Source organism: Manis javanica, chromosome 6, assembly GCF_040802235.1.
Source record: "Manis javanica isolate MJ-LG chromosome 6, MJ_LKY, whole genome shotgun sequence".
Classification (NCBI taxonomy): domain Eukaryota; kingdom Metazoa; phylum Chordata; class Mammalia; order Pholidota; family Manidae; genus Manis; species Manis javanica.
The window spans coordinates 141,092,561-141,117,156 of NC_133161.1; the positions used below are offsets into that span (position 1 = coordinate 141,092,561).

The following is a 24,596-nucleotide window of genomic DNA, read 5'->3' on the forward strand; positions in this document are numbered from 1 at the left end:
TAATAAGCTTGTTATGAATTAGACATAGCTGTTAATGTAGTTGATTAGACACACTCTCTAAAGCAACTGTGACCATAATTCCCCTGGTTTTATACTGGTCAGACCACACAGGCAACATCAGTTCCTATTCTTGATGTCACTGTGAGAATCATGCTAACAAACTAAAAATCCTCCTGAGAAAGTGAGCAAGGTGGTTAAGGGTTGGAAACTACTGGGAAATATACTGCAAGAAACTCATAGTTCCAAACAAAAAAGACTTGGGGGTGGTGTACACACAAGCATAGCTTTTTAAATAAAACAGTTTGAGGACCACTTAATGGAATTTGGTGAGAGAGGAAATGTGTACAGAGTTGAAAAGAATATAAAGACTTCTTCAAACAACAGAACGGACTGACTTGCCAAGTGGTAAGCTCCCATCACTGGAAAAGGTCAAGTCTGTTCATCAAGAATGTTCTTAGGGGATACATGAATTGGAAAGGAGATTAAGTCAAGTTAACTTTAGCTTCTCATCCAAGTCTAATACATTGTGCTTTGAGGGCTGGTCTTCAAAACAGAGTTTATGGCCTGGTGGCTCCCTGCCGAGGAAGAAGATCCTATTTTGTAGACTTTTCTTGCCCTGTGACGTGTTAGGAAGAATTTCCTGCCTATGGTTCACTTACGGTCAGCTGTTACTCTGCCCATTCTTTTTTGGAATATCAGTGTCAAGCTTCCCCTTTTGGAAAGGGGAGCAGGAGAAGATGAGAAGAGGGTGGGGAGAAAGGTTCTTGTATTAATCTTTCACTTCAGGTCCAGGCATTCCTAACCCGTTATGTCAATTGGAGTTTATAACTGGTTTTAAAGGTTCATATTTCCCTTCCAGAGACGGGGCAGGGGCACTGAAACAGCTGTTAGGACTAGGGAGTGGCTAAGAGGGAGAAGCCAAACCACAATCTATCTGCTTTTAAACTAAAAAAAAAAAAAAAAAAGATTACAGTGAGAGGGAGTTGCCGCCGCCCCCAACACCGCTGTTGCGCCTACATCTCGGTCGCCGCACTGGGCGAGGAGGTGAACGTGGGAACAGGTGCGCCTCACTCCTAGCCCCTTTCCTAAGCAGGGATTATTATCTCGCTGCGTTCTGTGTGATCGGAACCAATCAATCAAGGCTAGACAAAGGATAGACTGGGAGAACAGGAGGGGACGGGGTCGGGGGGCAGAAGCCCAGAGCTTCTCCTGTGCAGTGTACATTGCAGATGACATCATTGCCCGAAAGAGATTTGGCCCTCCCCTTCCCGGAGCCGGAGGCAAGCATGTCCGTGCGCCGGCAGGAGTGGTGTGAACTGGTGGGAGGGAGTGTGCCCGTGCTGGGTAGAGGTGAGGAGATGTGGAAGGGAGACCCGGAGACAGCCAGCCAGCCAGCCAGCGGAGCAATCGCGGGAGCCGGAGGTGTTCGTGCTGCTCCGAGCTCCGCCCCCCCCTCTCGCAGCTGGGCTGGGCCCTGGGAGGGGCACGCCTATTTGGGGGTGGGGAGTGTGGGCACGAGGGGTGGGTCCGTGGTGGCTGCGGGGGCGGACGGCCGCCTGCGCATGTCCAGGCTGACTGCACACGCGGTCGGGGGGCCTGAAGAAGGAAAGCTGGTCACCCGCCACCCAGAGTCGGGCCTTGGCGCGATCTGGGGTCGAGCTCCGGGGAAGGGGCCCACCCTTCCCACACTCACCCCGCCCCCCACTTCTGAGCTCGCCGGCCGAACCGGAGCCTCTTCCTCCTTCTAAGCCCCTCCGGACCTCCCCGGGAAGCCGAGGGCGGGTGTGGACGGGACGAGGTGGAACGAATTTTGTAGCTCAGACGGCGGCCCCGGTGGCTTCGGGAGTCGGGGCACGCCCAGCTAGCGAAGCCGGGCGGGGCGGATGAAGCCCGAGCTCCATCTCGGAAGGATCCCGTGTCTTGGTGGCTGCTAATTGGCGCGTAGCAGCTCCTTGGGAGGTGAGAGGGTTACCAACATGGACCCCTTCGACAGCCCAGCCGCCTAGAGCCAGTCTAGCTGCTCCCTGAGAGCTGAGCTTTCCCGAGGCGCAAACAAGCCGAGCAGCGGAGTAACTGGCATTCGAAGTTCCGGGGTGGGCGGGGAAGGTGCTGTCCGTGGTGCTGAGCCGGATCCCAGCAACGGGCTCCGGGGAGAGCGCGCCAAGCTGCTGCTGATCTGCTCCCTCGAACAGGGGCGGTTGGCTACAGTTAGCTTGGAGCTGAAACCCCACCACCACCGCCTGGCTCAGAAAGCCCGTACAGCCTCCCCAGTTACCGGCGTCTGGCTCTTATTTCAGTCAGAAAGTCGCCCCGTTGGGGGCATTTCATCCCAAAGGGTTTCCTAGAAAGTACCTGAGAGGGTGCAGTTCTTGACCAAGGGAATCTCTCTGTTTAGCCCCTTCTGAAACCACCCACGGAAAAAGATGCCTGCCTCCAACAGATTGTTTTCCCTCTTTTCTCTCGTGCTCATCTTCTGGGGTAAGTACCAGCACCTGTCATGTGAGACGCAAATAACAGTAATCATGCTAACAATAATAATTACTGATGTTGTTGGCGACGAACAGGAGCCGGGGTTGGCTTCCCTTTCTATGCATGTCGGCCAGACATAGAAATCCATAGGGGTTCCATGAGAGCTGGGATTTTGAGATTGGAAAAATACCTCCCCAGTCCTCTGCTGCTTCATTCCCCAAACCAACGTCCCCTGGTGGTTTTCCCACCCTTCTTCCTGTTTCCTGTTAATTCCAAAATATTTTTTTCCCTTTCCCTTTGCTGAAAGGAAGTTCAGTCAGGTTCATATATATGTATATAAAAAATCTTGGTTGCATTTCCATTTCATTTCTCAATGGGGAGTCAGTGGGTTTTCAAATTAATTTCTCTATTTTTTTTAAGCTGGATGCATGCATTTTAAGAGTGAAAATACTTTAGTTCCATCTGTTTGATTTTAATAAGGAAAACATTCAGCCATTTGCAGCATGTATTAGACAAATAGGCACCCGAGAATTGCATCTTTCTTCTTTTTCATGAATATATGGAGCTAAGATGTTTGGTGTTTGGGGAACTGAGTTTTTAGCCTTCCAAGATGAATAGGTTCTTGTTTGTATTCTGTGAGGGAGTGAGGTGACCTTCTCCCTCCAAATAAGGAAGACCTACAAGAAGGCTAAGCAGAATGGTGTCAGAGACGGGCTTGGAGTGGGGTGTGTGCATGTGTGTGGAAGGAGTTTAATGAGTCTACACGATAATGTCCGAATATGTGATTGAGAGAATGCTTTACTGTGTCAGTGTATGCCTCAGTGTTTGAATGTGTGTGCTAGCGTATGTGTGAGCATGTTAGTATCAGCATCTGAATGGATTGGTGAGGATGTAGTAGTGTGTGTGTGTGTGTGTGTGTGTATGTGTGTGTGTGTGTGTGTGTGTGTGTGTGTAGTTGTATGGTTCTGGGCATCTCTGCTTTTGACGACTTTAAGTCCTCACGTCAAAAAGTGTTTTTCACTTGATATATTGCTTTACATGATCTTAGCTAAAAAAAAATCAATAACCAGGATAATTAGAAGTGATTGTGCCTCCCTTGTGTTATTGAAAGTGGGCGTGTGAGATTATGCTTCCATGGTTGACATGAACCTCACTCTGCCTGTGCGGTGGCTAATATGCTAACGGGAATTGCCTGGTTGCCTTACTATCACCTTATTAAGCCTCCAGGACTAACTCTGGCTGCCAGCATTTCCTGGATTTTTCATGTGACCAGAAGCAGAACCAAGCTTCCTGTTGAATAAAACGCATGATAAGACAGACTAGGAAGGACAAAGGGGACAGTAATGCCAGTCCCAAAGGCACACTTACCGCCATCCATTCCCAGTAGAGTGGATCAGACCTGAAGATGAAACAGACATAATAGGTTGCCAATGATCTCACCTTCCTTGAAGATTAAGGCTGAGATTTCCACAGGGAAGGCTAAAACTAGGGACATGAGGCATAGGAGAGGTTAATCTGGCTGGTAAGAAAGAATGTGGGTAAAGCATTGAGGTTGGAGTGAGATTCTAGAGAGCTTTTCTTACCAAACTCTAATTTAACTTATTAGAATCCCTGCCTGAATTCCAGTGGAGGAGGGGGAACATGCTATATAGTCCAAGGACTTTTTGACTAGGATTTACAAAGCCTGGATGGGAGTCAGTGCTGCCACTAGCTCATTTTGTATCAACAGTAGAGTATCTGTTTACTCACATGTAAAGTTTGGAAGGTGGGGCAGATGATATCTAACATCCCTTTCAGCTCCACAACTCAATGGTAGGGAAATATTTACAGAATATTGCTAAAATTGGTAGGGCCCATCCCTCTCCCCACCTTCACTCCCCTCCCTCACAAAAAGTAACCTTTGGAAGAAGTGTTGTACATTACCCCCACCCTTGCTCGTTCTCAGCTTCTGTGTAACCTGAACATTGGTTTACCAAACTGAAAGGCTGCAGAAGGGAAAAGAGGGATGGTTCAGGAAACCTGGTCATTAAATTTAAGAGAAAGGGCCTCAAATCACAAGTGAATTTCATTTTATTAGTGTATAATTCCATTCTTAGAAAGCACTTAGCTTAGATGCATTCTCCCTTCCCACATTGATTTTTCATATGATGCAACTATGACTGGAAAGAATCTTTTCCATTCTTTTATTTTCTGCATGTGTTGAAAAAAGTTCCCTTATTTCCTTCAGTGCAGTATATAATAATAATAAAACCCTACACTGGCCTGGTGATCTACAGTTTACAAAGCAATTTTCAATCCATTACTTCTTTAGGCCCCCATATCAATCCTATGGGGTAGACAGGGGAAGTAGTAATATGTCCAATTTAGAGATGAGAAAATGAGCTCAGAGAGGGGAAAGGACTTGCTGGAGAACCCTTGTCTTCTGATTTCAGTCTTTTAGTGCTCATTCTAGCTCCTCTTTTGGACACATGTGCTGCTATGCAGGATTGCCAGGGAGACACCTGCCCTCTCATCCCTCTTGTGAGCCACCCTTCCCCCCTTTGCCATGCCATTGACTTTCCTAGGACCTCACTCATCCTTTAGTCCCTGCTCTTCCTCTCCAGATCTACTCTACCAGATATCTGCTGTGTTGTGGAATGTTTTCCTCCTTTCCCCCAGAATCCTGCTTTACTTCTCAGTCTTTCAAGGCTCTGCTAAGTGACTGGCTAATCTGATAGACCAAGTCATTTCAAGCTGTTAGTATCTACAGATCACTTCAGTTATTACCCCCCTTGTGGAAACTATTTGCATTCTAATCAAAGCCTTTATTATTCTTAACACAAAAGAAAGGATTCTAATCAAGCTCAGGAGGGGAAATGTAGCAAAAGCCAGAAGAAGAGAAAGACTTGCGGTATTAGAGGAGTTGGTTCAATACACATTACTACCCACCTCGTAATAGATTGATGCTATTCTATAGTTAAATATAATCATCATTAATACATTATATTCTCCCTTTCTTCATTGTTACTATGGAAATTAAAGAGCTGACCAAAGGTCAAATGATTCGACCAAGATTATTCCAAGAGTTTATTATTTATAGTCAGCAATGTGGGTTGAACACCTACTATATGTTCAACCTTTTCTTAAATATCTAGAGAATTTCATAGAAAGAGAGGCAGCAGAGTACTGACTGGGGACTGATGGGCTGGAGAAACAGACTTCAGCCTTTGACAAAGGAGCAGCAAGTCATGTTGCAAAAGGCAAGCAAACAGTTGTGGCCATTTTACAATGTACTATTCAGGACCTCATGAGTAGAATTCTTAAACTTTGAAACTGGGCTTTGGTTGGAAGGGAACCATGGGACTTGCTCTCTGATGCTACCTTGGAGTAGTCCCATCTCAGGGGCAACTCAGAAAACAAGAGAGGCTGCCATTTCACCACGCTGACTGCGTATATTCTGCCCTCCCTCCTTTAACTACAAATGACCTAACTGTGCTCCTATTTTTAAGACCAACTCACCTGCTTGTACACTTAAGAGTACATTGCCTCCTACCTATTCAAGGATGTTAGTCCAGCAAATTATTCCCATTCAGACCCCAATTGCTTCACCACCACCTTCATCCAAGCAAAACCATTGAACCATCTCTCAATTTGATCACTGAACCAGCCTCTCAACTGCTGTCTTTGCTTGCACTCCTGTCCTTCCTCACCTCCTCAGTTTATTCTCAACATGGTAGTTTTATGTAAATCATGGCCTCCTTCCTCTCAGAACCCTCCAGTGCTCCCCATGTTACTCTAAGCCAAAGCCAAAGGTCTAATCATGGCGTACCAGGTCAGCCATGATGTGGCCCTGGCTTATCTCTCCTATCTTGCCTCCTATCCTGGCTTTGTTCCCTGTACCTTATTGTGTATTCAAGATACAGCTTGCTTCCTCATTTCCTTCCTTCAGTGCCTGCTGTCTCCAGTGGTCCTATACACTATTGCCTCTACTCTGTTTTATTTTTTCTCATAGAATTTATTACAATTTAATGCTTCTTGTTTTCTCTCTCCCTGCCCCGTGAGATCAGGGATGGTACTATTGTGCACCCTATTGTGTTCTTAGGGCCTAGAACAGTGCCAGGCACACAGTGAGCCCTCCATTCATATGTTGAATGACTGAGCAAATAAATGAAGGGTAAAATAATATTCACAAGTGATGTTTGTACAAAGCACATTCTTATGAGGTATTCCATAAATGTTCAAGACCAATCTATTAGGTAGATACTATTTTCAGCATTTTGTTGGTGAATAAGCTGAGTCTCAGAGAAGTTAAATAGTAGATCAAACCCAGTCCTTCAGTTGCCAAATACCTTCTTCATCCTGCCTAATTGTAACCACACATTCCTTGGTACATTTGCTTATTCTGCTTTTGAAGTTAACATCATCCAACTAACTTACCTTTAACATGTCTCCTTAAATATGAGTGTGCCCTCATGAAAAGATGCTCCACATTGCTAATCATCAAGGAAATGCAAATTAAATCACAGTGAGATATCACCTCACACCAGTTAGAATGGCCACTATCCAAAAGATAAGAAATAACAAATGCTGGTGAGGGTGCGGAGAAATAGGAACCCTCCTACAATGTTGGCAGGACTGCAAATTGGTGCAACCTCTGTGGAAAGCAGTCTGGAGATTCCTCGAAAAACTAACAATAGAAATGCCATTTGACCCAGTAATTCCATTCCTAGGAATTTACCTGAAAAAAACAAAATCCCGGATTCAAAAAGATATATGCACCCCTATGTTTATTGCTGCACTGTTTTCAATAGCCAAGATACGGAAGCAACCTAAGTATTCATCAGTAAGTGACTGGATAAAGAAGAAATGGTACATATACACAATGGAGTATTATTCAGCCATAAAAAGAAAAGAAAAATCCTACCATTTGCAACAACATGGATGGAGCTAGAGGGTATTATGCTCAATGAAATAAGCCAGGTAGGGAAAGACAAATGCCATATATTTCACTTATTTGTGGAATATAAAAACAAAGGCAAAAAAAAACCCAAAACAACAACAACAAAAACAAAGGCAAACAGAAGGAACAAAACAGCATTAGACTCCTAGACACTGAGAAGTGACTATTGGTCACCAAGGGGGAAGGGAGTGGGTAGAAGCAGAGGGAGGGGGAGGGGGAACTGTTGAACCACTGTGATATACATTTGATAAAAGAAAGAAAAAAAAATTAAATGTGCCCCAAGGCTTCCTAGTGCATAGAGTTCTCAGTATGCACTCTGTACCTCTATCCACTCCCAAACTTCTGCACAGAGCACACCTTCTCATTTTTTTTTAAACCAGGCTTATAATCAAGATTTCAAGCTCATCGCATTCTGAAAATGTTTCTGACAGTTCTCTCTTGATTGGACCCTCTCTCCTTTAGAGTGACGGTCATGTGTGGAAGCAAGAGACCCTCTTGTAGACTGGCCAGTAGACCAGCCTTAGTTTGCTTGAGAGTTTCAAAACCAATTAAATTTATTTTTCCTTGCTAATTTAAACCTTATCATAGTGCCACTAGTTTTTCAACAGTGTTTTAACATGAAATTTGCTGCGTTCTAAGTCTATCACGCATTTCTTTTTTTTTTAACTCAAAATTAGTGTTATTTTAGCTCTAAATAAAGCTTTCTTCTGGTTTTAGAAAGAACCGTCTGCTAATAGAGGAACAGACTGACTATTTACAGTCGACCACTGTCTAAACATCAATGTGTATTGTTTCACTATTTTAGAGGTTCTGTCTTTATTATTAATTCATGAGAAGGTGGCATCAGAAGGGAGTTTAGAAGTCCTGATATAAGAATCCTTGGCGATCATCCCTTTTCTGAATCTTCCATACAAGAGGTATAAACTCTCTTGTCAAATAGATTTTTTTCCATGTGTGAACAGCGTCAGCACCAGAAAAAAAATTTTTTTTAACTTGAGGTAAACTGCTTTCTTGTAACTTTTGGACAGAATCTATTTTTCTCTCCCGTATGCCAGCCTTCATATTTGAAGACAGATTAATTCTGCACCCAAGCTAGCACCCCTGTTGCCCCCAGTTGTTGCTCACCAGACTTTGTCCCCAGATCCTTCTCCATCTTGCCCCTCTCTGGGCATGAACTCAGTGAACGGCTACCTTTGGTAGAATGTGACACCCTGCACTGATCATAACAGTCCAGATTTGTTCTGAACAGTGCGGAGGAACTGTTTCTCCCTTGTTCTGCACATTGTGCATCTGTTAATATGGCCCACGTTTGCACTTGCCTTATTGGCAGCCACATCCCACGCTTCGATTTATTCTGAATTTGCAGGCTGATATATTTGCCTTTTTTTGGAGCTGCGAATTTGTAGAGGGCAGGAACTATAAGTTCAGACCTCCATGCAGCGTGTAAGCTATCCCCCAGTCTGACCTCTCTCCAGGTTTTTAACTTTGTTTTTCTACTCCTCTGTGTAAAGCCAGCACTCCAGCCTAAAGGTCAGCTCAGCCTTTTTCTCATTGCTGTTCCATCCTCCACCCTGCATCAGAATTACCTGAATTTTTCATAAAAGACAGATATAATTATATCAATCCATGGTTTTCAAACATTTGACCTTCATACTGTGAAGGACGTACAGAGTTCTTCACAACATAGTCAGATCTACCCTTCCAGCCTCAAGACTCACCGTCCTCTTCCTCTGTCCTCAGCCCAACAAGGAATAATTAATTGCCCCTCCTCTGGGAACAGAGCACGTTACTGTGTGTTCCCTCCTAGATGATAAATGCCTTTATGCCATGGTTTGTATTTCATTCATCTTTGGGTCTCAGCCTAGTATCAGGCCTCACATAGAGTAGGTTTCAGAGCACGTTGGTTGAATGAAGGGTGCATGTTGACCAATGGGTGGATGTGTGTATGCCCTGCCTCCCACCTCGACACTTAAATCTTTGCGGGCAGAGTTCAAAGTGCTGCACCCCACCCCCACTGCTTCCGGGGAGGCTCTCAAGTCAGTTCAGTCATCCATGGCTCCTCTCCCTACGGCCCTGCCAGCTCTGAGCATGCGTACTGGGAGAGCGCAGGGGAAGGTGTGCGCACACCTATGTGCTGTTCACGAGTTTGTCTCATATTTTTCCTTCTCGTCCCTTCTCCCTCCCTCCCTCGTTCTCCAATGCCTCTCTCCTGGTGACCCCTTCCCAACACCTCCTGCTCCTCCCCTGTCGTCCGGCCTCTCTCCAGTCAATGTCTGCTTCCCCGTGTGTGTGGAAGTGCCGTCGGAGACGGAGGCTGTTCAGGGCAACCCCATGAAGCTGCGCTGCATCTCCTGCATGAAGAGGGAGGAGGTGGAGGCCACCACGGTGGTGGAATGGTTCTACAGGCCCGAGGGCGGTAAAGATTTCCTTGTATGTCTGACTGCTGACTCTGGCCTTTCTTTTGCTTGCTTCTGCTATTATGTGCCTGGCTCTTTCTGTTCAAAGCCCTGCCAGCTCCTCAGCAGGTAACTGACATCCTTGGTTTAGCGCAGCCTCTGTGACAGGAAGGGCACTGGGCCAGCTGCAAGCATCCCAGGACACAAGCAGGAGAAGGAAGAGAGAGAAGTAGTCCTTCAAGCCTACTGTGTGCTGGTCATCCGACAAGGCACCGTGCAGGGGTTTTCAGTGAATCTTCTGCACCATTGTGTTGGGAGGATTAAATTAGTAGAAACATGGATTTTGCGTCATTGTATAACATAACATAGGTCAGCTCAACTGACTCCCACAATCCCAGTGAAACAAAAATGATAGAGATGACCAAGGCTGATACTCAGCTGGTACACCGAGTACAGCCACATCAATAGTAAAATATTTAAGTAATTCTATAGCAGATACTTGCTGTGGCCGGCCTCCCAGTGGCCTCCCCACCATCCTTCCTCCTGGGAACCTCCAGACCTCCCTGTGATCTAGAATCAAAGGGATGGACCTGACAGGGCAGGGGGCCTCTGAGACTCTGCTCCTGGGCCATGGCCATTCTCCACTGGAGTGTTTGGTGTCGGCGTCCATACGCTTGTTGCATACTTTGAATGCCACCCTGAGGATGACCGTTATTCACACCTGTGCCCACTTTGGAATCAGTCTACCTGGGTTTGCTTCTTAACTTCACAACTTTATTAGCTCTGGGTCCTGGAACACATTGTTTAACCTCGCTGTGCCTCAGTTTCCTCATCCCTAGAATGGGGATATAAAGCCATAGCTACCTCACAGAGTTGCTCCCGAGACCCTTCAGCCTCAATTTTTAATGCATTTAGAATAGCTCTGGGTTTTAGGAAGCATTGTATCAATGTTTGCTAGCGAAAAGATACATATAACATGCAAATGAAGCAACCGAAGCTCCAAAAAGTTAAGTTAGTGAGAATTTAGGTTTGAGCCAGCTCATCTAACAACAGAGTCAAAGCCTTTCTTACCAAACGACCCCACCTACCTGGAGGCAAGGTTCTTCCCCACGAAGGCTTGATGGAGACGACAACAGCAGGGTGAAACTGAGCTGCTCTTACTCTGCAGTTTAGCTTCCTAAGGCTGAACTCATTTCTGACTCCAGGCTGATGTAGGTCTGCTCCAATCAGGGGCAGAACTATAGTCGGTAGACTTGCCAGAGCCTGGCTCGGGGTTGACCGTGACTGAGGCTGATCCCCCAAGTTACAGGGACCTCGTTATCTTGGCCATAAGTGAAGCCCCCCATTTGCCTCAGGTTATATGCAGCTGCGTCCTCTACTTCCAGGCTTGCCCAGAGTGAGGAGAAGGTGTCTCAGGAGGAGGAAAAGAAGCTTTAAAAATTGTAGTGGAAATACAGAACAATGCTGTCTGATAGACAGTTTGGTGGGGGTGGAAATGTTCCGTATTTGTATTGTCTGATCAGTAGCCACTAGCCAGAGCCCTTGAAATGTGGCTGGTGCAACTGAGAAACAGAATTATAGGTTGTATTCGATGTCTACTAATTTAAATTAGTAAGTAGCCACACCACACATGGCCAATGGAGACTAGAACAGACAGCACAGATGTAGTGAAAACAAAGGCGTGTCAGAAGGTGGAAGTGCTTGAGAAAAGTTTAGAGACCAGATTTCGGTCATCATTTAGCCCAAAGGCAAAGACCTGATGCTGTGCATATGGGCTGGCAGTTCTTGACTCAGAGAGAATCCAGTTCTGAGGCCAGGGTTTTCGGCTGTCTTCGTGACTAATTACACTGCCTCTCGTGTCTCTGAGCCTCACTCTCACTGGCGGCCCCCATGGCACCTCTTATGCTCTTGTTCTTTCCCTGTCCTTCTGATATTTCTTGCTCTCAGTCTCCCCCTCCTGGTCTCTCTGTGCTTCACTCACCTTCCTTTTCTTTTTCTTTCTGCCTCTGCTTTTTTGCCAAGCTCCTTCCCTCCCACCTCTTACCTGCGTCCATGTGCTTTTTGCCCTCTTCCTGGTCTTCGTTCTCTTCCCTCCCTCCTTTGAGCCTCACCCCACTTCCACGCTCAGGATCCCCTCGTACCATGGCCCCTACTGCCCTGCCAGTTCTGTTCCTTTCTCGTCCCCGTCCCCATCTCAGCTCCCCTGTTCCCCCCCACCCCCGTTTTCTCTCCTGGCCCTACTGCCCTCTGCTTCTCTACCTGCAGATCTACGAGTATCGCAATGGTCACCAGGAGGTGGAGAGCCCCTTCCAGGGACGCCTACAGTGGAACGGAAGCAAAGACTTGCAAGATGTGTCCATCACTGTACTCAACGTCACCTTGAATGACTCTGGCCTCTACACTTGCAACGTGTCCCGGGAATTTGAGTTTGAGGCGCATCGCCCCTTTGTGAAGACTACACGGCTGATCCCTCTCCGAGTCACCGAGGAGGGTGAGGCTGGGCAGAGGGTCCCCAGGGTGTCTTGTTCTTAGAGGTAGGGGGCTGGGCTGTTGGTTTCCACACAAATAAGAGCACTTAGGGTATGCAAAATCCCATGTTCTGGGAGTGGTGATATCTAAAAATGTCCCCACTGACTTGTCTTCCTAAAGTGGCCAGCTTACTGCACGCTGCCCAAGAGCTTGCCCTCTGTGCCTTTCCTCAAAGCAGAAAGGCTGGGAGATCACAGTAGAACGACCTCTTCCTGGTCCCTTGACCTCATCCTTACAGAAAGAGGACCACAGCCTCCGTGAAGCCTAAGGCTACCACATCAGCTACGCCTTCTTCTCTGGCCTGGGTTCAATCCCTGACGCACTGGGCTCAGAGAAACCTCCTGAGTTACCTAGATGTCTTCTACCCTCCTGTCTCTGCGTCATACCTACCTCTAACCCAGTGGTGCTCAAACTTCAGCCAGCCTCAGAATTCCCTGCAGGACCTCTTAAAACCCAGACTTTCTGATTCTGTAGGCATAGCCTGAACATTTGCATGTCTAATAAATTGCCAGGAGGTGCTGTTGGTGCTGGGGACCACACTTCGAGAACCGCTGCTCCAAACCAAAATCTGACAGCCTTTTGTCTTGTCTTCCTCCACAGTCTTTCCCATGTATGGCATCTCCCATTACATCACCTCATTCTCAACTGGGAGAAGGGGGAACACTGATAGCTCTGCGGTCTTTAGTTTAAAATCTTCTAATTCCTCACAGCTACTTCCTTGTTACGATGGGAAGTCTTCCCATCAACAATTGTTTCTGGTGCAAACAAATCCAGGATCTTGAGTGTGACCTTAGAGAGTGTTCTCACGCACTGTCCCACTTTCAATGGGCTCAGAGAACTGGGGCTCCTATCTCATTGCAAATGTTCTTTCACATGTCAGAAGCGTGGCTGGTGCAACTGGCTTAGCAAATGTTCTTTCACATGTCAGAAGCGTGGCTGGTGCAACGTGGCTGGTGTGCTTAGCTCCCTGGCTAAATGATTTTCTCTCCCAGGCTAAGTGATGATTCCATCTTACTTAGCCTTTTTCAGACAATCTATTTCTAGTATGTTCTTAGCATTATCTCTGCCCCAAGTTGTAGACTGGTGAACAGGTAAGAGGTGTGGGACATGAAAGCGGAGGCTATATGAAAGGTGGCACTCTTCCTAGAAAAGAATCCCAGGAGTCTCGACTTCCGGCCACAAGTTTATTTTGTATCATGTTATTGTGATAAAATTCATGAAACAAACTTGAACGTGAATGACCGAGTAGATGTCGTGATTTAGTCATGATTTAGACAGCAAGACTCAAATGGAAAGTGGGTCAGTCAATCCTGAAGGTGCAGGACTCTCAGACGACTTTAATCCAGACCCAATGATTGAGCCACTCCCTCTTCGAGCCCATCTGCTCTCGTATGAAATGAAGAGGTTGGCCTGGAAGCTCTCTAAGGTATTTTTCTGTTCTGAATGAAGTTCCATTATCCTCTGTTTACACACCTCTCCTCCCTGGGGGACACGGAGCCTGGCGCCCTCTACTGTCCAATATCAGGAACTGTTGGCTGGTGACTGCCGGGCGCTAGAAAGGCGCCAGGTCTCCACCTCCTGCTCTCTCAGGCTTTTGCCTCCAGAGACCCTTGCGCAGCCGCTGGGAAGTGTGGCAGAGCTGAGCCAACCTGCCTGCTGGGCACTAGAGGAAGACATGGGTAAACACGGAAGGAAACCCAGTTTGTTATCAGAGTCCAGAGCCTCTCGGGATGTTAGGGCTGGAAGGAATCTGGGCGGTCATTTAATGGGATTCTGAACCAGGAGCAGGCATCGGAATCACACGGGGGTTTTCCTTCGGTGTAGACCACCCCTTACCAGTCTTGCGGGTGTGTGTTCTGGCAGTAGGGTGGAGTGAGGTCTGCTGTGGGTAAGCTTAGGTGACTCCCCAGGTGACTAGAGGGTGTGGTTCTGGTGCCCCTCGTGGTGTGGCTGGGGGAACAGAGCTCTGGAAGGGTGCGGGGCTTGCCTGGGGACAGGAAGCCAATCAGCACCCGGAGCAGGACTCCAGTGCGGATCTTCCACCTGTCGGACTAGCTCTGTTCCCCCTGCATCTTCTCCTTCTCCCACCATTTTCTCCCTGCTACTCTTTTTTTCTTTTTTTTCCTCTGTGACTCCTTGGCAGCCCTCCCCTCAGTACTCACTGTTCTCAGATTGCTGGAAGCCTCAACCTCTTCCATGACTCGCCCACCCCGGGGCCTCCATTCCTGTGGTCCCTGGGAATCTCTCTGGTTCTCTTTGCTCGAGCTGAACTTCTCCTGGCTAAATCTCTGGCCTCCTGGGTCCCAGTCAGAAATCTGAGGTCTTTCTCCTGGAGGCAATTAAATATACTAAGGATGGTTTCTTTTGCTAACCACTTCTAGGCCACTGCATTTAAAATGCGATAGTGCACTTTAAGCTGAGCACATCACAAACCAGGAAGTAGCAAGCCCATGAGAAGACATCCGATGTATATGGCAGCCCTTGGACTGCTTCTCTGAGCTGAAGGTCGTGGCTGCAGCTATGCTGTGCTTTTAATGAGGGAGGCCTTGGGATGATTTGGGCCCTATGAGTAACCAAGGACTATGAATCCTATTTACTAGTGTAAGATAGCATGGGGATCTGTGGCTGCAACCTTTCTTCAAATATTCTGGGTTAGAAAACAGGCTGATAATTCAGAAATATGTTCTTAAGCACACAGACAGCAGAGAAGAGACATAAACACAGCACAATACAGCCCGAGAAATGTTATAATAGATGAATGAGAAAAAGGTATATGGAGGAGGATGGGAAGAACTGTGCGCGAGGAGTCGAGGAAGGCTTTGCAGAGGGGGCAACCTAAGGGGAGTCTAGGGAATGATCGGGAGGCTGAAAAGAAGGAGGGGATGTCGGGACAGAGGTAGCAGTGGGGTGTGAGATACGTTCTAGGAAGAGGGAAAATGACAAAGAAATGTCCACAGATTTCCAAAAAACACATTACGTATGAGGAGTTTTGCTGACCAGTACAACAGGAATGAGGTGAGAAAGGCTGGATTGTGAATGGCCTGCGTGCCATGTTAATAGACTTTAGTCTTTATCTCGAGTGCAGCATGGGACACTGAAGGGTTTTAGGCAGGAACATGGCAGGATCATATATGTTTCAGAAGTGGAACCCTGAGGACAGCACAGTTACTACATGGAACACTCCGGTACTCCTTTGTGTCTGGGTCTGGGATGACCTGAAAGGTGGATAAACTGGGACGGTCCCTGTTTGTAATCCAGACTTGGAGAGGACATGCCCAGGTGACGGGGTGGGCTGACCGCAATGGCCCCGTGTCCCTTTTCCAACGCTCTCTCACTAGGGAGGTCACCCTCCGCCAGCCTAAACTCAGAGGACATTAGCATTGAGCTGAGACATGTTCCTCACATCTGTGCAGACTTTACATCTCACAAGATGCTCTTAAATATATTAGCTAGTATAGTGGTGTAAATTATTATCCTCACTTTTCAAATTGAGAAACTGAGTCTTATATAAGGGAAATGACTGGTCATGCAAAATTGGGACCAAGATATTATAACTCACTTAGTTCCTGGATCTACTCCTTCTGCCCATCATTCTCCGCATCCCTCCCTGGAGCATCTGAAGAAAGTCCGTGGGAAAGCTGACAGACAGGAGAGTCAGACAGCATTAAATCTCTTTGATCCCTTCTTGCATTCCTTTAGACCCAGTGGTTATTTAAGCCATACTTAAAAATAGGCCTTCCCTGTTTCAGACCCCAGTCGCGGCCCTGGGTTCCTTGGACATGCCCATTCTGAACTTACTCTCCCCCTTGCAGCCGGAGAAGACTTCACCTCTGTGGTCTCAGAAATCATGATGTACATCCTCCTGGTCTTCCTCACCTTGTGGCTGCTCATCGAGATGATATATTGCTACAGGAAGGTCTCAAAGGCCGAAGAGGCAGCCCAAGAAAACGCGTAAGTCCAAAGATGCCAAAATAGTGATAAGCGCCTTCGGAGTCCTCACTCTCACAGATGACATGCCAAGCAGCTTACACTCTCCCCCAGTTTCCTCACGACAACCTTCATGGTAGGCAACATTAATATACCCATTATGCAGATGAGAAAACAGCCTGGGAGAATTTGCCCAAGACCATGACAAAAGGCAAAGCAAGATTTGAATTCGTACTTCCTGAATAACTCGTAGCCTATTTTCTTAACCCTAATGTAAAGCCCATCGGCTGTCACTACAGTCCCATGAAATTAGCATTATCATGACCATTTAAAGATGCCGAAGCAGGCTCGTAGAGGTTACGTGGCCTGCTGAGGCCCACAGATGTTCAGAAAAGAGTCTGGGATTTGAACCTACACCTCTCTGTGTCCACCATCCATACTCTGTCACACCCAACTATTTGCTGTATACCACAGAGCTTATCAGGCTCCCTGGGCACTGCCCTTTATTAGCTAAGGAGCTGCAGGTAACACATTCTTCCCCCTTGCAGCAATTGAATACCCAGACTAGGGGCTCTCATTCAGTGTCCAGCCTGTACTGCACCCTGGCCATTTCTGCCAAGGCCCTCGTCACTCAGGAGCAAGCACATGTGGGAAATGACAGGGTCAGAGGGTCTAAGAGGCCATGTGGGCCTGCTAATTGTGGAGAAGAGAGAAAAGAACCCTCATGGATATACAAGGCTAGCAACATTGCTGAGGTGATAACCCGAAAGCTCTGGGCCATTAGAAGTTGGAAATGTTCAATAAAATAAAGTTTCATCTTGTATATGATCTCAGTGAAGTAAAAAACTATAACTGACAACCTATAAGGATAGGAAGAAATTATATGCTGGGGGAGCTATCATTCCTGGTAACCTAATGCATGGATGGATTTTAGTGCATAGACAGGAAGTGCCCACACTTGGACAGGGAGATCCCGTGCTTGGATAGGAAGTGCCTACAATTGGGCTTGCACAGGAAACAGAGCTGGAACTGAGGCCCCCATCAGAGTCAGGATCCTCAGAGGGCTACAGCTCTCACAAAGAACAGATCAGAAAACCAGTCCATTCACCCGGAGAAAAACCAAGGAGATGTATCCATCTTGGCCTGACTCCAACTAGAAACAAAATACTCTCTAGAATTAGTAACCACAAGCCAGCTCTCATAATATTTGAGATTTAAATTTATACTACCCACATGATCCAAGAACCTGTAAGCTGAGAAAATCAATTAAAAAATTTGTCCCCAGACAGTGATAACCATGTAGCAGCAAATGAAAAATCACTCTGAAGGGACCCACTTTCAGCTGAGGCTTAACAGGATCCCCCAGATAAAAGCACTGCCGGATTTCACAATTTAATTTTACAATCTAATTTCACAATCTGATCCAAAGATAAAGACAGAGCAGGAAATTCAGCATGAGCAAGAAAAGTTACCCATGGCAGGATTAAATCCTTGCAACTTCAGACACAAGAAGGGCTGATCGGATATAGAAAATAAGTTTGTTTAAAAGAGTTAAAGCAATAAATGGAGGAACCAAAAGCATAAGAACAGAATAAACTGCAAAGGAAAAAAGAACAGGCAAATTCGAATAGGAATAAGAAAAAAATCCAAACATGAAAAATATAGTCAATAAAAGGTAAAGCTCAATGGATTCGTTCACTACAAGATGGGAACTGCTAACCAGGAGATAAATGTAAGGAAGTCACACGGGATCAAGCACAGAGATATAAAAAGATGAAATATTATAAAGGAACATGAAGAAAAAAATGAGAAGACCCATTAGAACAGAACAGAGGAAATGGAGGCCAAACGATATTCAGAGAATCAGAGGCTAAGGAAGGCCATGGCTGTTCAGAATCAGGACGCACAAAATGCCCTGAGCAGGATAAACACACATAAATCTAAGCCTAAACACCAACCACCTTTAAAGTGATAAATGGCAATTACTAAGATAACCCACAATAAATATCTAAAGTTGCCTGTTCTCACTTTAGAAGAATTGCCTATAATATGAGAAACCTTTTGGGGTTCTATTCAAATATTATATTGGAGATCCTGGGTAGTGTACTGAGTTAAGACAAAAGCAAAAAAGCAAAGATTGGAAAGAAGGAAACTAAATTATCATTATTCATCACCAATATAATTATCTGCATAGAAAACCCAAGGGAATCCATAGGCAAACTAGGAGAACTAGCGAAAACACTCCACAAGATTGTCGATATGAATCAAAATATCAAAATCATCTATATTCCAGCCACAGAAATGTAGAAAAACATTTAAATATTTAAACTGTTTTTAAAAATTTCAGATACAATAGCAACAAATACTCTCTAGTACCTGGGAATAAATTTGATAAAAGTGCACAAGACCTTTAAGGAGAAAATGACAAAACTTTACTGAGAGACTTAAAAAAAGAACTTAAATAAATGGAGAAGAAAACCTCACTGTTACAAACATGGTCATTCTCTCCCAAATTAATCTGCAAATTCAGTGAAGTTCCAACCAAAATACCCATTGGATTTTTCAAGGAAGTTGATAAGCTGATCTTACAAGTCACATGGAAGACCACAGGGCCAAAATGAGTCTAAACCAAGGGACAGCCAGATAGTAAATATTTTAGGCTTTGCAAGCAACCTACAGTTTCTGCAGCATATTGTTCTTTTTTTTTTTCGTTTGTTTGCAACCCTTTAAACCAGTCATAACCATTCTTACTTAGCTTATGGGTCATAGCTTCTAGCTTTATATCACAGAAAGAACCCTAAGTTTGCGGGAGGTGGCTGGTAGGACTTTTCCTGTAACATCTGAAGATTTCTTACAGAGCGGTCAAAGAGTTTGTGATCCTGACATTAGCAAATAACACGGACAAACAGAACAAAACACAGAACCCCAAACCGGTTAATGCATATATAAAAGACTAGTGTGTGACAGAGTTGGCATCACAAACAATGAAGGAAGAATGCACTGTCCAGAAAGTGTTGAAAGGACAATTCTTTTATCCATAGGGAAAAATGCCATAAAATTTGATTCCCCATTTCTCACACTAAACAAAAATAAACTGTAAGTGGATTTAAAGACAAGGTAAAATGTAAAACTTGAGAATTCTAAGGGAACATACTAAAATATCTAACAAAAAAGGAAAAAAAGATACATAGTTTTGATTACACTGTATATAAAAACCATTTGTTCATTACAAGAATCCATAAGCAAAATTTAGAGACAAGCAACAGACTGGGAGAAGATATTTTTAAGACATGAAGCCACCCAAGAAAGATCAATGAGAAAAAGACAAATTATCTCCGAAGAAAAATTGGTAAAGCAACAGTCAAATTACAATAGTAGGAACCCAAATAGTAGTCTGTACACTTATGAAAAGATGTTCGACTTTAGCAGTACTCGGAAATGAAAAGCAAAGCAACTATAAAATATAATTGCACATCCATCAGTTGGCCAACATTCTGACCTCAGTCCTGAGAACAACATGGATAAATGAGAAGATTCATATACTGTGGACGGAAGGAAAGACCCCCAACTCCTATTACTCTAGTCCGCTGAAAGGCCATTCTAGTTTTCTCTTGGGAAACACAGCCAGAGGAAACACAAACCTGTTCTGGAGACATCCTTGTCCGTGCGCCTTCGATCCTTCCTTTTTCTTGTTCCCACTCTGGGTACAAAAGTCCTGATGCTCTTCCCATGTCTGTCCTCCTGCAGGTCGGACTACCTTGCCATCCCATCAGAGAACAAAGAGAACCCTGCGGTACCGGTGGAGGAATAGAGAAGGGATGTGACTTGAGGTGATGTTCAGAGATGGGGAGGGGAAGGTGGCTAAGGATGTGGCAGGTGTACAAGTGACTGTCAGCCACAACTGCAAGTGTCTTTAGATTTGGTCCCTTAGATTTCTACTCTACCCAGTGTCCTCGCCCTCAGGGTACTGCTTGAAGTTGATTCCCAAGTCACAAAGCTCCATGTGATGTCAAGCCCTTTAGAAAGTGAACTGCTTTGGCCCAACTGTAGGGGCAACGTGAGCTCCTGACCCATAGTGAGCGAAAGTATTTCCCCCACCCCTGCCTTTGCAAGATTCATGGATTTGGTCAGAGAATCCTTGGCTGGGCGAAACTGGGCTAGGCTGGAAATTCTCAGTGAGTTGTTTTATCATTGGTAGGTGGCCTGAACCCCGAGGGACTGGAAAGCCCAGGTTCAGTGATGTCAACAGCATCAGGCGGGTGCCTCAGGGGCCACATTGCTTCCGTTCACGCATCCATCCTTCTATTCATTCATCACACATCCACTCACCTCTGAACATCCACCTCCTGACTTCCCAACTCCATCAGACCTCTACACACTGTAAGACTTGTCCAGAACCAAGGAGCCAGCATTTCTACATGGACTCAACCTCCCCGTCCTAGCTTTCAAGGAAGCAGCACCCACACCAACTGGACTTCTCCCCTGTGCTCCACATGACTTTGCACAAGTGCTGGGGGTGGCACATCCCTCCCTGGCCCCCAGCTGGTGGAAACTGGCTCATTCTCCATGGCTGGAAGTGAATGGATGTCTTAATGGAAGAAGCAGGATGATTCATTTGGGTTCAAGCAATAGTGTCATGAAGTGAGGATTCCTGCAAGTCAGTTGTTTCATATTCCTGGCCCACTCGGCTAAACATCAGAGCAAAGCATGCCTTCCTAGGTTCTCCAATGATAGGAAGTCCACTGAGCATGGACTGAATAGCTCTCTGGAGTGTGGTACTCAAGGGCCTTATCCCGGTAGGTCTGTAAAGCCTAGGCTGGTCTCAGTTCTTCAAGCCAAGGCCAGGAGAGTTGAGAAGAACTGATAGCAACTTAAGTAGCTCCTTAAAGTCAACCAACATGTTGATGATCTTGGGGTAACATCTATGTGCCCTTCCCAGGGAACATACCACCTGAGAGAGCTAGGAGGCATTATTTTCCTGTGGGTGTTGGAACTGAAATTCCGAAGTTCTTCCTCTCCAAATTTCTGTGGATCAGTATTATCCCTCGTTTTACAGGAGGCAGCTGAGGCTCAGACAGGGTTCACTGAGCAAAAGACTTCAGAGGATAAACTGAGGCAGAGACAAGCCTTAGGTGCTGCCCAGCGGACACTTTGAAGATGGGCTGATTGTTCTTTAGACAGGCTTTGAACTGAGTGTGGCTATAGCTATGCCTCTTCCAAAAGCACAGATTGAGGTGGATTGCCTGGCTGAGGTTGACTCTGGTAGGTTTGGGTAACTGGAAACTGACTAAAAAAGGTAGAGAGAAGGACGAGGGGGACTTGAGGAATTTCGTTAGTGAAAAGATTTATGAATCTGAAACACGCTGCAGAAGGCAACTGCCTCTAGGAATCACATTTAAACTAGGAAACATGCTTCTTAGTCTGACATGGATAAGTGACTGAGTGAAATGACAGGGGAGGGATGGGCTAGCGGCTTCCAAATATTTCACCTGTGAATCAGAATGCCTAGGTTATTTTTTTCTTCTTCTAGATTTTGGGAGAGCAGAGGTACACTGGAAACATTTCAGTGTCTTGTGTCGCATTTTAATTGAGTGACTGGTCCAAGTAATAAGGGAGGGGGGGGTGCTCTATGAGATATGACGACAGTTAAGGGGAGTCGATGAGCTAGTTACCCTCAGATCTGGGGGAACTAGTAGTGAAAAGATCATACCTCACTGGCCTTGGGCCTCACTTAACAAGCTCAATTTCTTTTTTTTCATCTCTTCCATCCCTGGGGAAGTCCTTGAGATAAGTCCTTGTTTATATATTCAAAAGTCTAATTTTATTGAAGAAAAAACTTTGTCAAGACATTTCTCGTTGGTAATTTCCCACACAATCCCTCTGAAATAAGGGACAGAACATAGATCATTTTTCTTACTTGATAGTTAGGAAAACAGGCCTGGGTTACTGTGAGGTTTTCCCAGTCACATGGCTGGTTGATGGCAGAGCTTATAGTAGAAGCAAGCTACTTCCTGCCACGCCACCTCCCTCTTGCTTCCAGTAGACAATGCATCTAAGTTATAATGTAATATGCATGATTGCCTTTTTTTTTTAAAAAAGTCCAACCCAGACGTTTCCTAATTTTTAATGAGCTGAAGGCACCTATCATTTTTTCTTACCTTTTACAAGTAATCTTTTCCTTTTTCTAACTTCTCAACTCTTCTCATCCTTAATACTGTCATCTGAGCTATACAATTCACAAAGCATTTTCATTTCACCTATTTCTTCTTCACAACTAGCCCCGTGAGGCAGATACTGCTGATACGTAGTGCATGAAGAAACTGAGGCTAGGTAGCTTCACCAAATCCTATGTTCATTGTTGGTACATGGAGAGCTGGAATCCAGGCCTACTGACTGTCTGCCCACCTCTCTCTCCACTTAGACCATAGCTACTCTTTCCTTTTTTGATTTCTGCCTAGTCGCTGCCTCTCATCCGTCCTGAGATGTTCAGCATCTCCCACCCCTGTTCCTGCTCCACGGCCCCTCGTCCACTTTGTTTCGTGGCAGATGCTAGACATGTGCTTTGAGGGTCAATCTCACTTCGGTTTTCCCTTTCTAGTTGGTTGATACACCATTATTTCTCCTGAATTACAGTTAAACTCCTTCCTGGGAGACTTGATCATGACTATCAGTCTACAAGGTACTGTGAACACAAGCCTACTTCAAATCCTCACCCACTCCACGTCTCTCCCCATATTCCTAAAAAGGACCCAGACTAAACATGCGTTGCTCCAGAAGCTTCATCGGGCATGCTCTTCTTGTTAAAGGGCTTAGAAGTGTTCTCAAGGGCTATTATCACTTTAGGAACCCCACTTGTTGTCTTGGTGCTGGATATTTCTCATGACTGATCCTCAGTAACACAATTCACTGAAGGCCAAGCTAGGCTGGATCTGATTTTTCTTTTCTTCCTGCTTAATAGCCATGAACTTGATTGCTCAACTTAGGTGGCCGTGAAAGCATCTTGCCCTACTCACCTTCTTACTGCCTGCTCAGTCTTATATCACAGCCCCATGTCCTTTGTGGAAGGATCTTGAGAGTCAGTGCCTGCCTCTCCCCAACCCTTATTTTCAGATGAAGCAATATCTTTTAGTATTTCAGTCACAAATATCCACACACCCAGATTTCTGATTCTTTGAGTTCCCGGTTTTCCTTAGATACCAAACTAGAAAGGTTAGTAGGAATTTTTCAAAGCAGAAATATATTCAAAATATGTGTTAAGCAGTGAATGGTTAAGAGACAATAGCTCCCCCCGCCACCACCACCAAACTATATCAAAAAGGGAAAAACACCATCTCAGAATCTGTGAGCCCACTTGTCATAAATTAGAGAGGAAAGGCTGTGTAATTGCATCTTTGTAGGAAGAAGAGCTACACGCATTTCAGAAATATCTTAGTTCCTCTTTCCTAGGTTAACTTGGAAATGGAAAAATGAAGGAAAAAGAAGAGTCTTCCTTTTTGTAAATGAAAAATCCCTAACCCAGGGAATTCACCTGGTTATTGCAAATATATTTGAATAGTCCTTGTATTCATTAGTCCCACTGTCATGCATCTACATTTCAGCACCCACTCTGGGTCAGGCACCAATCTAGACCCTTGGTGTGCCCCATGGTGTCAGGTATGGAAAATATTACCCAAGCCTTTGATAATTTCTAAAAGTCTACTGTGGCAGATAACTCATGTTTAGTCCCCCACCACCACCACTTGAGTTTCTAGTAGGAGATTAGCACTTTAAGCAACTCTGAGTTGTAGATCAGATTCAGCCACTGCGCTAGGCCAGCTAAGCCTCAACATGGGTAACACTCTTGTTTTTTCCCTGAGTCACCATTTGGCAAGAGCTGCATCTGCTGGGCAGTGTGTGTGATGGGGAAGGAGGTCTGTGACATGCCCTCAAACACAATGAGCAAATACAGTCTTGCAACAGATGGGGCTCTTTACCATGCTGTTACCTTCACATTGCTTTTTCTTGATTTTCCTCAGCCAATCTTTTTCTGAACTCTGTAGAAATGTTCCTGACCACCCCAAACTCTCGACAACCTAATGCCAGTATGTAGTGTTTTTCAGTAAATTCCCTGTTATGTCAATAAAGTCTCTCTAAACACTGCTTGTTGTTTGCTCTCCTGTGTGTGTCTGCTACATGCACTATGGCTTCTATGTACCTCCTTAGCCTACGTCAATTCCAGAACCCACCACCAGGGGGTGCATGCCCAGAGAATGACAAATACATTTAATAGTCTAGAATTAAACTTATGGTAAGTATGTGGTCTAGCCTCTCCTCCCAAATACAGAGGAATACAAAAG

At 45.4% G+C, this 24,596-nt stretch overlaps 2 protein-coding genes across 17 annotated transcripts in view; one reads left to right on the top strand and one right to left on the bottom strand.

Moving 5' to 3' along the window:
• The first annotated feature begins 1,302 nt into the window (after positions 1-1,302).
• SCN3B (sodium voltage-gated channel beta subunit 3) lies at positions 1,303-24,417 on the top strand. Of its 2 annotated transcripts, XM_017661159.3 has the most exons (7): positions 1,501-1,959; positions 2,396-2,478; positions 9,675-9,838; positions 12,070-12,295; positions 16,146-16,284; positions 20,008-20,090; positions 20,459-24,417. In XM_017661159.3, exons 2-6 carry the CDS (start codon positions 2,424-2,426, stop codon positions 20,069-20,071), a joined length of 648 nt encoding a protein of 215 aa, XP_017516648.1. In that variant the 5' UTR covers positions 1,501-1,959; positions 2,396-2,423; the 3' UTR covers positions 20,072-20,090; positions 20,459-24,417. The 2 variants fall into 2 exon arrangements, with proteins under 2 accessions (XP_036848780.1, XP_017516648.1); XM_036992885.2 differs by lacking the exon at positions 1,501-1,959 and adding an exon at positions 1,303-1,350 and having other exon boundaries at positions 20,008-24,417.
• GRAMD1B (GRAM domain containing 1B) overlaps positions 3,848-24,596 on the bottom strand; it is a 194,198-nt gene continuing 173,449 nt past the window's right edge. For 11 of the 15 annotated variants that reach the window (XM_073239581.1, XM_073239579.1, XM_073239578.1 and 8 more), the window contains one exon: positions 19,746-20,048. In XM_073239581.1, the coding sequence (XP_073095682.1) occupies positions 19,761-20,048 (288 nt within the window). In that variant the 3' untranslated portion in view covers positions 19,746-19,760. Of the gene's footprint in view, positions 3,869-13,870; positions 13,997-15,890; positions 15,972-16,320; positions 16,390-19,745; positions 20,049-24,596 lie in introns of those variants that run through there. The other 4 variants (XM_073239571.1, XM_073239567.1, XM_073239568.1 and 1 more) reach the window with 4 other exon arrangements.

Bases quoted from the DNA above. Each gene is read 5' to 3' on its own strand.
- SCN3B (XM_036992885.2), top strand. From the start codon at position 2,424: ATGCCTGCCTCCAACAGATTGTTTTCCCTCTTTTCTCTCGTGCTCATC. The intron at 2,479-9,674 runs GTAAGTACCAGC...GCCTCTCTCCAG, and splicing joins TCTCGTGCTCATCTTCTGGG to TCAATGTCTGCTTCCCCGTG. The intron at 16,285-20,007 runs GTAAGTCCAAAG...GTCCTCCTGCAG, and splicing joins GAGGCAGCCCAAGAAAACGC to GTCGGACTACCTTGCCATCC.